Source organism: Nannospalax galili, unplaced genomic scaffold (genome assembly GCF_000622305.1).
Source record: "Nannospalax galili isolate Female #2095 unplaced genomic scaffold, S.galili_v1.0 scaffold664, whole genome shotgun sequence".
NCBI classification, from domain to species: Eukaryota; Metazoa; Chordata; class Mammalia; order Rodentia; family Spalacidae; genus Nannospalax; species Nannospalax galili.
The window spans coordinates 4,821,252-4,833,744 of record NW_008354274.1 but is presented as its reverse complement, the minus strand read 5'-3'; the positions used below and the strand labels follow the sequence as shown (position 1 = coordinate 4,833,744).

The 12,493-nt window shown below is 49.3% G+C and overlaps 1 protein-coding gene across 5 annotated transcripts in view; it reads left to right on the top strand.

Annotated features, from left to right (window-relative positions):
• Positions 1-12,493, top strand: part of Sun1 (Sad1 and UNC84 domain containing 1) — a 56,467-nt gene that overhangs the window by 42,477 nt on the left and 1,497 nt on the right. For all 5 annotated transcript variants that reach the window (XM_008851445.2, XM_029555148.1, XM_029555147.1 and 2 more), the window contains 8 exons: positions 112-198; positions 2,256-2,299; positions 3,315-3,426; positions 5,964-6,218; positions 6,661-6,745; positions 9,204-9,319; positions 10,773-10,940; positions 12,216-12,308. In XM_008851445.2, coding sequence (XP_008849667.1) covers positions 112-198; positions 2,256-2,299; positions 3,315-3,426; positions 5,964-6,218; positions 6,661-6,745; positions 9,204-9,319; positions 10,773-10,940; positions 12,216-12,308 — 960 coding nt within the window. The remainder of the gene's footprint in view (positions 1-111; positions 199-2,255; positions 2,300-3,314; positions 3,427-5,963; positions 6,219-6,660; positions 6,746-9,203; positions 9,320-10,772; positions 10,941-12,215; positions 12,309-12,493) is intronic.

Here is a 12,493-nt window from a genome sequence, read left to right as displayed (position 1 = left end):
CCCTGATGGTGCTGCCATGCCGTGACTGCAGTCTGCCAGTTGTGCTCTGCCTGGCGATGCGTGCTTACTTCTGAGCATTCTCAGACATTTGTTCTACACTTTCCTTCTCAGACTGACATCATGACATCCCACCGTGACCATGAAGTACGGCTCTCGAACTTGGAAGATATTCTCAGAAAACTGATGGAAAAGTCCGAGGTTTTTATTCTTCTTGTATATGTATGTTTATGTGTGATGTATACAAGTGTGTGGGTGCATACACGGGGACCAGAGGAGATCCCTGTTGCTTTCTGCCTTTTTCCTTTGAGACCAGCTCTACCTGCTCCATGTATCTTGGCCTCGCACAGCGGTAGGGTTCCAAGAGTGTGTGCAGCCACACTCCACTTTTTACATGGGTGCTGGGGATTTGAACTCAGGTCCTCATGTTTGCACAGCAAGTGTTCCTACCCACTGAGGCATCTCCTCAGCCCTGAGGTATTTAGCCTTGACCTCATAATTAGAACTGCCCCCAAAGCAAACTGTATGTTTGTGCATGCATTTCTGTGCTTCTGCCTAGCTGCGTGGGCATAGAACCCAGGACCTCACTTGCTCAGCAAGAGCTCTAGCACTGAGTTCCAGCCCCATCCCAAAAGCAATTTTTAATTTTTTATTTTATATTTACTTTGTGTGTGCATGTAGAACTCAGAGAACAACATGCAAATTTTAATTTTTTGTTTATATTTACTTTGTGTGTACACATGTGTGTGCATGTAGAAGTCAGAGGACAACGTTCTTGCCTTTTACCATGTGTGTCCCTGGAATCGAACTTAGGTCTTCAGAATTGGCGGCAAGCACCTTTACCTGCTAAGCCATTTTGTCAGCCCCATTTGGTTTTTTGAGACAGGATTTCCCTGTAGCCCCAGCTGGCCTGGAATTTGCTATATAGAACAGGTTGACCTCAGTTTCACAGAGATCCACCTCCTCTGCCTCCCGAGTGCTGGATTAAAGGAATGCATTATTACTATGCCTGGCCCAAACAATTTTTTTAATTTTTTAATTTTAATTTTTTAAATATTTTATTATTTTTATTTTATGTGTATGCATGTATTGCCTGTATGTAGGTAAGGGCACCCATATCGTGCAGTGCCCTCAGAGGACAGAAGAGGCTGTCGGATCCCCTAGAACTAGAGTTACAGACAGTTGTTAGCTGCCGTGTGGGTGCTGGGATTCAAACCTGGTCTTCTTTAAGTGTTCTTAACCACTGAGCCATCTCTCCAGCCCCCCAAACAATTTTCTAATAAAAGAAAAAATGCAGTTAATGTTTCCTAAAGTTCCTTATTTCAGGGTATTTGCTGTTTTGTTTTATAGACCTGGCAAAGCTGTGTCCTGACTTTTGTGCTTCCCAGCCATGTTACTCTGGCTTGAACACTTGACCAGTGAGCCTCACAGAACAGAAGTGGCTCTGCTGGCTTCAGCTCCAGCCACACCCTGCTTCACAGTCCCTCTGTGCCCCTGTGTCACTCAGCCTCCACCAGAAAGCATAGAGCCTGCTTTGCACACAAATCAGTGTGGATGGGAGAGTCTTACTGTTCAGTACTTGTCAAGCGGGCATGGCACAGAGCATGTTGCTCATAGGGTCAGGGATCAGCATCCCCAGGGCACAGCATGGAGCCAGGCATGGTGTGTGCTTATGCTTACTGAGTTGATGACAGCATGTTGTACCAAGGGGTCAACATAGTGGCCCTGTGGCTTCCTGAGACCAACTCCTGCTTCCTGACTGTGGGCATCAGAGTTTACTGAGCAGGAGAAGGGTCTTCAGCTTGCCAGAACGCACTTGCACTGGGCGCTTTGTCCCTGAGCAAGCAGACCTGGATGAATCAGGAGGAGACTCAGAGCCCTGCCTAGCCCCATGTCTCTACCCAGGCATCAGAAGCAGAGGCCTCTTCCTTCAATATGTGAAGTTTTTGTTTTTAAATACTTTATTATTTTTATTTACATCTATGAGTGTATTGCCTGCATGTATGTAAGTGTACTCGTGTCATACAATGCCTGTGGAGGCCAGAAGAGGTGTGAGATCCCTCTGGAACTGAAATTACAGATGGTTTTTAGTCACCATGTGAATGCTGGGAACCGAACTCTGGCCCTCGGCAAGAGTATCCAGTGTTCTTAACCTCTGAGCCATCTCTCCAGCCCTCAATATGTGAAGTTTTCAGTTACTCAGACATGACTTTATGAAGTTAGTACATGACTGTTTAAACAGTCTCTCCTCTTCGCAGGCTATTCAGAAGGAGCTGGAAGGAACCAAGTTGAAAGCAAGCAGGTAGGTGACTTCAGGGGCCCTGCATTTGTCTCCCATGGTACTCTGCTCTCTCGAGCACGTTGATGTTGCTGAAGTTCACATTACCATGCACCACTTGAAGTACTGACCCTTAAGTGTCTTTCTGGGTGTCCCTTCAGGGTCATGCAAGGGACAGAAGGCCTGGAGGGACTTGTGATCTCTCTCCAGGCAACGTGGATAGGCCCCTGCTTCATCACGGGGTGCCTCAACACCAGTGTCCTTGGGAGACCCTGCCCCTCCCTCAGGAGCCCCTATGTCCTTGTTCCCCATTGGTGTCTCAGAGGACCCTTCCTTAAGACCCGGCAGTATTCAGTGGCTTCCAGCCTTTCTGCACCTGAAGATGGTGGCTGAGCCCCATCCTCACCACCTACACAGCTCTGGTCCCGCAGTGGCAGTGCTTGTTCAGTCTCCTGCTGGCTTTCTTCCTCATGTCCGCAGCACTGCATCTTCCTCACACAGCCTGGGTGTGTATGTGCCAGCCTTCGTAGTTTCCATGGCTGGACGTGGCCGGGTAGTGTTCCTCACTGGTTAATGGGCACCTGGCATTCTTCCAGCCTCATCCTGGATGCTGTGTGGGTGGTGGGAGTGTGGCGCACACTGTCCTTCCTGACAGTGTGGTTTCAGTGGACGTTGACTTCACATATGGACATCCAGCTCCAGAGTGCTTATTTGAAGAGTCCTGGTTGAACCAGGCTGTTTGGTGTTCCTCTCAGCTCTGCATTAGTGTTTGAGCTCACAGCCTTTTCCTGAGGTCAGATCACCGACTAGGTGCTGACCTCCTCTTCAGTGCCATTGTCCATCCCATGAGCATGGAGATGCAGATCTAGCCTGGGGCTGTGGGTGGGCACAGCTCCTTTCCAAAGTTGTTGTTTTTTTTTTTTTTTTTCTTTTTGGTAATTTTGAGCACACAGGCCTGGTTCCTTGTTTGGGTTGAGTGATTCCTCTGAATGATCCTGGACTTTGACTCCTTTCTCCCTCTTTTGTTGCTGGCTTCTAGCATGGCTGAGGAGCACCCCCTCCTGGACCGTGTGCAGCACCTGGAGCTGGAGCTGAGCCTGCTGAAGTCGCAGCTGTCAGACTGGCAGCATCTGAGAGCTACCTGTGAGCAGGTAGGTGCTGGTGTGGGGCAGGCTGATGGCTGCGTCCTGCCCTGTGCTTTCTGATTATGGTAGAAGAACCTGGGTGTGTATGTATTTGTGCTGCCTTCAAAACTTTTTTTTTTTGTCTTTTTGAGACATGGTCTCCCTGTAGCCCCAGCTGTCCTGGAACTCACTATGTAGACCACACTGGCCTCAAACTCACAAATATCTGCCTGCCTCTGCCTCTCAAGTGCTGGGATTTAAGGCGTGTGCCACCACGCCTGGCCTACCTTCAAAACTTTTTTTAAAAAGATTTTTGTATGTGAGTGTCCACTTGTATGTGTGTGGGTACAGGTGTGTGTGTGCATGAAGACCTGAGAGTGCACATGTATGTGTGCAGGTATTGTGCGTGCAGATGTGTGCATGGAGTCCAGAAAAGTCTGAGCATGTATGTTTAGATACAGGTATGTGCATGGGTGCTGGTATGTGCATAGAAGTCAGAAGATGGCATCTAATGCCCTCTTCCATGTGCAGCCAGCAAACCCCAGCCATCCTCCTGTCTTGGCTCACCCATGGAGTGAGAATTACAGGAGTTTGTGGGAACGTCTAGCTTGCTGCATAGTCACTGGATCCAAACTCTGGTCCTCATGATCGCAGAGCATATGCTCCTAACTAAACTGTCTTTCCAGCTCCACCTTTTTGAAAATTATATTTTAAAAATTTGTGTTGTTTGTGTTCTGTGTGCTTGAGTGTGTAGGTATGTGCCATGGTCTGTCCACATGTGGGGGTCAGAGAACAACTTTTGTGAGAGTTGGTTTTTTCTTTCCACCATGTAGATTGGAGATGGAACTTGGGTCAACAGGCTTGGCAGCTGGTGCATTTACCTGCTGAGCCATCTTACCAACCCACCTATTTTTTTTTAACTGTATTTTAAGAGTTACTCTGATTTTGAGGTGCTAGAGATGAACCTAAAATCTCACACCAGCCAGGCAAGCACTCTCCCATTAAGCTGTACCCCACCCTACACTTGAAGGATGTAAACATTTCCAAGTCATACACTGATGGTCTTTGAGTGTCCCCAACCCAGTGTCATAGCCCACCTGCATCTAGGCACACTCCGTGTAGTGTGACTCACACTTATTAGAGGTTTTGAATGTGTCACCTCAGTTGTCCACCACTTTCCCATTTCACAATGTCAGGGACCTTACTGGGCCCATGATCCTCAGGCCTGCTGGGAATGGGAACGTCTGATTGACAGACATCCTTCCAATCACAGACCATAGATTAGAGTATCAGTCTGTGACACACCTGGTAAATTGTCTCTGCAAAGAACTGCCTGAGCAGGTGGTAGAGATGGGAGGGGAAAGAAGATATGTGACCAGGGAGCTGGCTTCTGTTTGCTGGTTCAAATGCACAGATCCCCGCACCACCACTAGGAAGGGGTGATGCCTGCCATGGGTTGCTGGCAGGCCTGCCACCTCTGCTGTACCTAGTTCCAGATACATTCTGGGGAAAGTCTCACACAAACTGGCAGAGTAGAGGCTAGAGCGAATGAGCAAGGATGAGTTGAGGGTACAGAGCCCTGTGGTCCCTGTGGTGGGCTAGCACTTTGTGCTTTGCCCATGGTTTGCCCCATACTTGTTTCCTTGGGAAGCAACAGCAGTTTGTGTATGATTCATGAGGGCCCAGTCTGTCTGTCAGGTCCCATCCTAGGCTGTGTGTAAAGAGCATTGAGGATAAAACCTGCCTGTGCTGCCGCTGTGGGATTGCCCAACAGGAGCTGCCAAGGTCCAGCCCTGCCCTCACCTCTACCTGTGCCTCAGTTGTAGAGTTGCATGGTAGGAGCTGCCGAGTGGATACAGTGGGGAGCGGGAAACCTACACACGCTTGTTTCTTCAGTCCCTCCATGTAAATGGCCTTCACGCCATGCCTGGGTCTGTTCCCATTCTTTTTATTTGTTTTTAATTTGTAATCATTGGTTGGTTTTTTTTTTTTTGTTTGGTTTTTTTTTTTTTGCCTTTTTGAGACAGGATCTCCCTGCAGCCTCAGCTGACCTGGAACGCTGCCTCCCGAGTGCTGGGACTACAGGCATGCGTAGCTGAATGAAACAGAAACATTTTCCGATGATGACACATAAAAGTTTTAACTCCTAGACATACATAGCAATACTAACTTTTTATGTGTGTGCGTGTATTGCCTGCATGTAGGTAAGTGCACCCGTGTTGTGCAGTCCCTGCAGGGGACAGAAGAGTTTGTCAGATCCCCTGGAACTGGAGTTACGGACAGTTGTTAGCTGCCATGTGGGTGCTGGGATTCAAACCTGGGTCTTGTGCAAGAACAACCAGTGTTCTTAACCGCTGAGCTATCTCTTCAGCCTTTGTTCCCATTCTCTTTACCTTCAAAGGGTTCTAGCAGTTTTGGAGGGGTTCCCAAATTCAACCCGAAGGGGGCAGTTGTATCACAGCTGAGCCTGCATCTTTTAGATGATGTCTGAGGTCCCTGAGGTGCAGTGGGTGGTTCACTGCTGCAGGGTAGCATGCTCACCCATCTTTTCTGCTGTCCTGCAGGCCCATGATCGCATCCAAGAAACTGTGCGGCTCATGTTCTCCGAGGAACAGCAGGGCGGCTCCCTTGAGTGGCTGCTCCAAAAGCTTTCGTCTTGGTTTGTGAGCAAGGCTGAGCTGCAGGTACTGCTGCGTGACCTTGAGCTGAGAGTGCTGCAGAACATCACTCATCACATTGCAGTGACAGGCCTTCCGCCTACATCTGAGGCCATCATGTCTGCTGTGAACGAGGCTGGGATTTCAGGAATCACAGAAGCGGTGAGCAGGGGAGGAGACAGGCTCAGCCCCCACCATGGAGACCAGTTATCCTGGTGGGGTCAGACTGGCAGGCTGTGACCCGAGGACAGTGCTGTTGTCACACGGAACATTTCTTAGCTCTGCTCTCGCTGAATCCTTCTGTCTCATGGGGTCCTCTACACCTGGGCTACAGGTTTCCAGCTGTGCACAGTGTCCCTTGGTTACTGAGGTCCAGCCCTGTTTCACTCATGAGGGTGATACGCAGTATATCCTTGCTCTGGTGTCCGCTCTGATCTGTCACACCCTAATGAAAGGTTGGCCCCATCCCACCCGTTGACCAGCTCAGGTGCAGGACTGAAGGGCTTAGTGGCTGAAGCATGGCATGCCTGTCACCCAGGTGTACAAGGTCCTTGGCCTTTGTTTGCATCTCTAACCCTCATTATTCTTTCTCCTGGGCCATCAGCAAGCACGCCTCATCGTGGACAATGCTCTGAAGCTGTACTCCCAAGACAAGACTGGAATGGTGGATTTTGCTTTGGAATCCGGAGGTAAGTAACTAGACAAGGTAAGTGCCTGGGGCCAGACTGGGAACTGTCTTACCAGTCTGACATTAGAATTTTATTTTGAATGAGGCCTGAGTACTCTTTCTTCCTGGTCAGTTGCCCATTGGAGTGATTTGAGCTGGCCTGCACACTTCCAGGTACCACCCAGGCTGGCTTGAGTGTTGTGACGAAGCTGCATGCACAGCAGAACAGGGGTTACCTTGGTTCCCCACAACATGATCTTTTCCAGTGGGAGGTCATAACCAGACCCCCATATTCCCTGTAATGGGTTTGGAACCATTCACCTGGGTATGGTAGGTGAGCTCTCTGCAGAGATGTGGGAATGCGGGTAATTGCTAGAATGGCTTGGCAATTCAGAGATGGCTCTACCACTGGAGGCTATGCAGAATTGGTATTTTTCTGAAGTTTTTTAAATGTAGGAATTTCAGGTAAGGGCTAATAGACTGAGACTGTCCCTTGGGAGATGAGCAGCTTTTAGACCCCAGGGCCTTGTGGTTGGCTGGGGGCCTGCAAGGAGCACTAGTTTTAGGCCACAATTGGCTGAGGCAGCAGGTCCCAACTTCAGCAGCTTGTGTTAGGATACTAGAAAATGTGGCCCTGTCATTGCTGGGGTCCCAGTACAGTGTGAACTTGGCTTCTCAGGTCCGGGGTGGAGTCAGCAGGGCTCTCACTCTGCCAAGGAATGTTTTGTCAAAGTGACCATTTAAATGATTTTAGTTCTACATTTTGAAATAAGTGACTTAGGAAGATTTTTTTTTTTTTTTTTTTTTTTGGTGTTTTTGAGACAGGGTTTCCCTGTAGCCCCAACTGGCCTGGAACTCACTATACTCACTATATAGACCAGTCTGGCCTTGAACTCACAGAGATCTACCTGCCTCTGCCTCCCATATATAGTATTTTAACCTTGCTTTAGGCCAACAGTTGACATTTGTTCTCATGGCCATGTTGGTCCTTGTGGATTTGTGACATCAGCTTAGACCCACAGCTTCATGAGGCTGCACCGACAGCTGTTAAGATGTTGTTAGAGTCAGGACAGAATGGGTAACAGCTAGACCAGGGTTCAGAGACTTAGGTCTCCATCTGAGGCATCAGCATCCTCTACAGTGGTCAGAAAACACAGAAGGGAGGCTGACTGAAGGAGACATGCTAAATGAGTGCTCTGAGGCCTGAGACTTACAGTCACATGGAATGGCCATTGCTCCTTGGAACAGAGGTCATGGGACGTCTCATGTCTTTCTTCTTGTTGGCAGTGTTGTCCTATCTGCCTGTTCCTATGGAGGGGGAGAGGGTTTCATTTTACCTGTCTTCTTTACAATCACTGACCTAGAGTTCCCTAACACTGCCACCTGGAGGGTGAGCCCAGTGGTGGCCAGCAGCACAGTGCCGTTATACAAGTAGTCACCCCACTCCCTGTGCCTGTCAAGTGCCTATGAAAGCCAAGTAATCCCAGTGCTTATGCCATTCTTTTTTTTTTTTTCAATATTTTTATTTTATATGTGTGAGTGTATTGCCTGCATGTATATAAATGCACAGGTGTCACACAATGCCCATGGAGGTCAGAAGAGGGCATCAGGTCCCCTAGAACTGGAGTTAATGGACGGTTGTTAGCTGCCATGTGGGTGCTGGGCCCCAAACCCGAGTCCCGTGGAAGAGTAGCCAGTGCTCTTAACTGCTGAGCCATCTCTCCAGCCCCTACAGTTCTTGATCTTTAGGAAAATATGAACAAAACTCAGAGCCATTGTCCTTAGTTGTATACACTCTCACACTGTTGTGTGGTTAAGACAAATTGATGTGAAAGGCGGCCATCGACCTGACAGGAGTAAGAAGTGTGCCCGTGCAGTGGGTGACGTGGGGTCATTGGGGGCTGCAGAGCTTAGACTGCTGGAAGGAAGGTTTCTGGGTTTGCACTGTGAGGCAGGGAGTACTTGTGTGTTGGCATCACAGATATGTGCTTTGTTTTTATGTATCAGTTAAAAAATGAACCCAGGGGAGATGGCTCAGTGTCAAAGTGCTTGCTTTGCAAACAGCAAGTGTGAGGACCAAGGTTCAGGTCCCCAGAACCCACATAAATTTCAGGCAATCCACCTGTAATTCCAGCATTTGGAAGGTGGAGACAGGAACACCAGAGCAAGCTGGCTAGTTAGACTGTCCATGTGTACGTGCTCTGGGTTTGGTGGAGAAACCCTGCCCTGATGAATAAGGGGGAGAGTGATCGAGGATGAAGCCCAGCATCTTACACAGATGTACCTGAATACACCTACACATACATTCATGCTATATACACATGAAAAAGAAAAATAATTCAGTTTTTAACAAGTATAGGGCTGGTAGAGGCCAGGGTTCTTTCCACGGAATGCTAGAGCCCGTGAAGCACACTGCTGGCTTCAGGTCTTAGTCCCTTGTGGTATGCCCAGGCATGGAGACAACTGTCCCTGTGTTCCAGGTGGCAGCATCCTGAGCACTCGCTGCTCTGAGACCTATGAGACCAAGACGGCGCTGCTGAGCCTGTTTGGGATCCCGCTTTGGTACTTCTCACAGTCACCCCGGGTGGTGATCCAGGTGAGTGCTCCGAGTGGCCACTCTGTATTGTCTTGGCCTCTCATGAAGGTAAAGTAGGATTCTAGCCATGGTGTGTAGCTCAGCTGGGAGGACAGAAGAGTAGGCTGTGGTCACCTGCTCCACTCCAGGTTCACCTCTGACTGTGGGCCTGTACTGTTGGGTTGTGGTGCATGATTGTAACATGACATGCAGCCTTACCAGCCTGCTAGAGAGATTCTGCTGGCCTAGAGGCTGCTGTCTCCCATGGCTGCCTGGTCCTGCCATGAGATTGGGAAAGTTGGAAGTGTGTGTCATTGGAGGGGCCAGGAGGGCCATCCTGGTGGCTTTCTCCTGGTGTTGCCGTGCACCCTGGCTGACTGGAAGCTGTGTGAGTGCGTGCCCGTCCCCCCGTCCGTGTGTTGCCTCTATGTCCATGTGTGTGTGTCCGTGTGTGTCCTGGCCCATGATGGCCACCTTACCTGCACTGCCACTTGCCCTCATGGACTGACTGTAGCGCTAATTGAGTTTACCCTTCCTGAGGCTCTGAGGTTTCACTGGTAATGGGTTTTTGCACACCTCATTCACTTGAACACAGATAGTAGAATTTTCATGTTTTCTTCAAAAAATGTGAAAACTAGATTTTCAGCTTTTTAAAAAAATATGTTTAAAAATTTTTTGTTTTATGTGTAAGTGCACTCATGTCATGCAGTGCCCATGGAAGTCAGAAGGTGTCAGATCCCCTGGAACTGGAGTTATGGGTGGTTGTTAGCTGCCATGTGGATACTGGGAATCGAACCTGGGTCCTCTACAAGAGCAGTCAGTGCTCTTCACTGCTGAGCCATCTCTCCAGCCCCAATTTTCAGCTCTTAATTTCCTGCTCATAGGAGTGTTAAACAGCATCATCAGTGTGTGCCTAGTAGACAGTGTGGTATGGGCAGGTCTCAGTACCACCCCCCAAATGCTGTTCACTGTCCTTGGGTTTTCATGGAGGCCTTGCTAAGGGGCACATGGGCTTATCGTTGCCAGCAGCCCCTCTGCTTTTCCTGGGACTCAGAGGCCCAGTTCTGTGATCCCAGTTTGGTTCTAGTAACAAGTCCTATTCTGAGGCACCTTGGCCTTCAGCTGGCTCAGTACCAAACATATCACCTGATAGACATTACCAAGGTCTTAGCTATTTTCTAAGAAATCGCAGACCTCCCCAACCCCCAGTTCTACCTGGTTGTCTTCGACTTTGTGAGGTGGGCAGGTCTTCAGGGTGGAGGAACAACCTGTTCCCTCTGCACCTGAAGGCTGTGGTCGTCTTCTCAGCTCTGGTTTCCTTAGCTGTCAGAGACATGGGGTCACCAGTGACTTGACACACAAGCATCTAGATGCTTCTGCTTTTCTCCCAACGGTTTGCACTGTGTATAAACAGCCTTATTTCCATTTTCTGTGGTGAGTTTCTCCCTGCTGAATTGTGCCGTTCTCTTCCTAGCCTGATATCTACCCAGGAAACTGCTGGGCCTTCAAAGGCTCCCAGGGGTACCTGGTGGTACGGCTGTCCATGAGGATCTACCCAACCACGTTCACCATGGAGCACATTCCAAAGACACTGTCACCCACTGGTAACATCTCCAGTGCCCCCCGGGACTTCGCAGTCTATGTGAGTGTACCAGCTGAGGCTTCCTAGAAACAGCTTCTTCTCCACTGTGCCAGGAGTCTCCCCAGTTTGAAGGCTAGTTGCTAGAGTGTATTTCCTGGGTAGCTCTTGTCCCACTCCTCCATCTTCCCCAAGTCAGTGCCGACAGGGCCACATACAGGTAGCATGGCACTCAGTGTCCAAGTTGTTCATGTGTCCTGATAGCAGACCAGGCCTTGCCTGACTTTGAGAACTGTATTCATCACCTTCATCTGTTCACTTTATGAGGAATGCTCTGATAACTATGAGGTGTCAAAGTAATGGTAAAAGATAAAACACATTTTCTTTTTGCAGTGCTGAGGATGGAACCCAGGGCCTTGTGCATGATGGTAGGCAGGTACTCTACCAGTGAGCCACACTCCCAGCCCCTCACTGGGTGATTCAAAGTGAGGGCTCTACTGAGCTACACCCTGGCCCTTGTTTTAAGATTTATGTATGTGTGTTGTATGTGTATGCTTCTGTGTGCTCATAGTGGCCAGAGAGACTGTCGGATCCTTTGGAGCTATAGTTAGAGGCAGCCAACTGACATGGGTGCTAGGAACCTAAGCCAGGTCCTCTCAAGAGCAGCCAGTGCTCTTTACCACTGTACCATCTCTCTAGTCCCAAGCCCTTGATTTTTTTGAATGGTCTATACGTATGCTCCCAAAGACAGGGCTAAGGCCCTCAAGGTGTTGAGCACACTGCTCTCTGAAGCTGTGGGAAGCTATGTGTCTCTCTTGCAGCTTTTCTAATTTACCACTTTTATTAGCCAAATATCACTATCAGTCCTATTTCAGTGTCTGTTTTATAGTTCCATTTGCTGGTTGCTTGTGAATCCCTTTCCTGTTACGAATTGGCAAATAAAGTCCCTTACATTTCCTATGACGTGGAACCATCCATGTTAAGTATTTCTTAGTGACACTGGCTAGAGTGGTCAGCCTGTTGCTCAGCCCTCACCACCATCTATCCTCAGAACCGCCCCCACTTTCCACACCAGAGCTCCCCTCCATTCCAGCCCACCTGCTGCCCTCATCCTGCTCTCTGTTGCTCAGGGTACCCACAATACACACAACTCTCAAGGCATCTGGGCTGTGAGGGTGCTGAGTGTGGCCAGTGCAGCCATGAGCTGGCTTTCTGTCGGCTGCCTGTCTCCCTATTGGAAGCAACCACACCTGCCCCTTGGGTGTTTATGGTTAACAGGAAGCTGGTAACTATGCACCCTGACCTGTTCTCTTCACTGTTACCCTGTGATCCTTCCAGGGATTGGACACTGAGTATCAGGAAGAAGGGCAGCCTCTGGGACAGTTCACCTACGACCAGGAAGGGGACTCACTGCAGATGTTCTACACACTGGTGAGCAAGTGGTCCCACCTCCCTCATGCCTCTGTGGGACCAAGTTCTGTGCCTTTGTAAGGAGCCAAACCCATCAGTCAGCCTGTGCTGTCACCAGCAGTGTTTGAGACCCAACTACTCAGGCGGCTTGTGTGGGGCATAGCTGAATCCTGTTACATGTCCCAAAGGGGTAAGGGGTGGGCTCA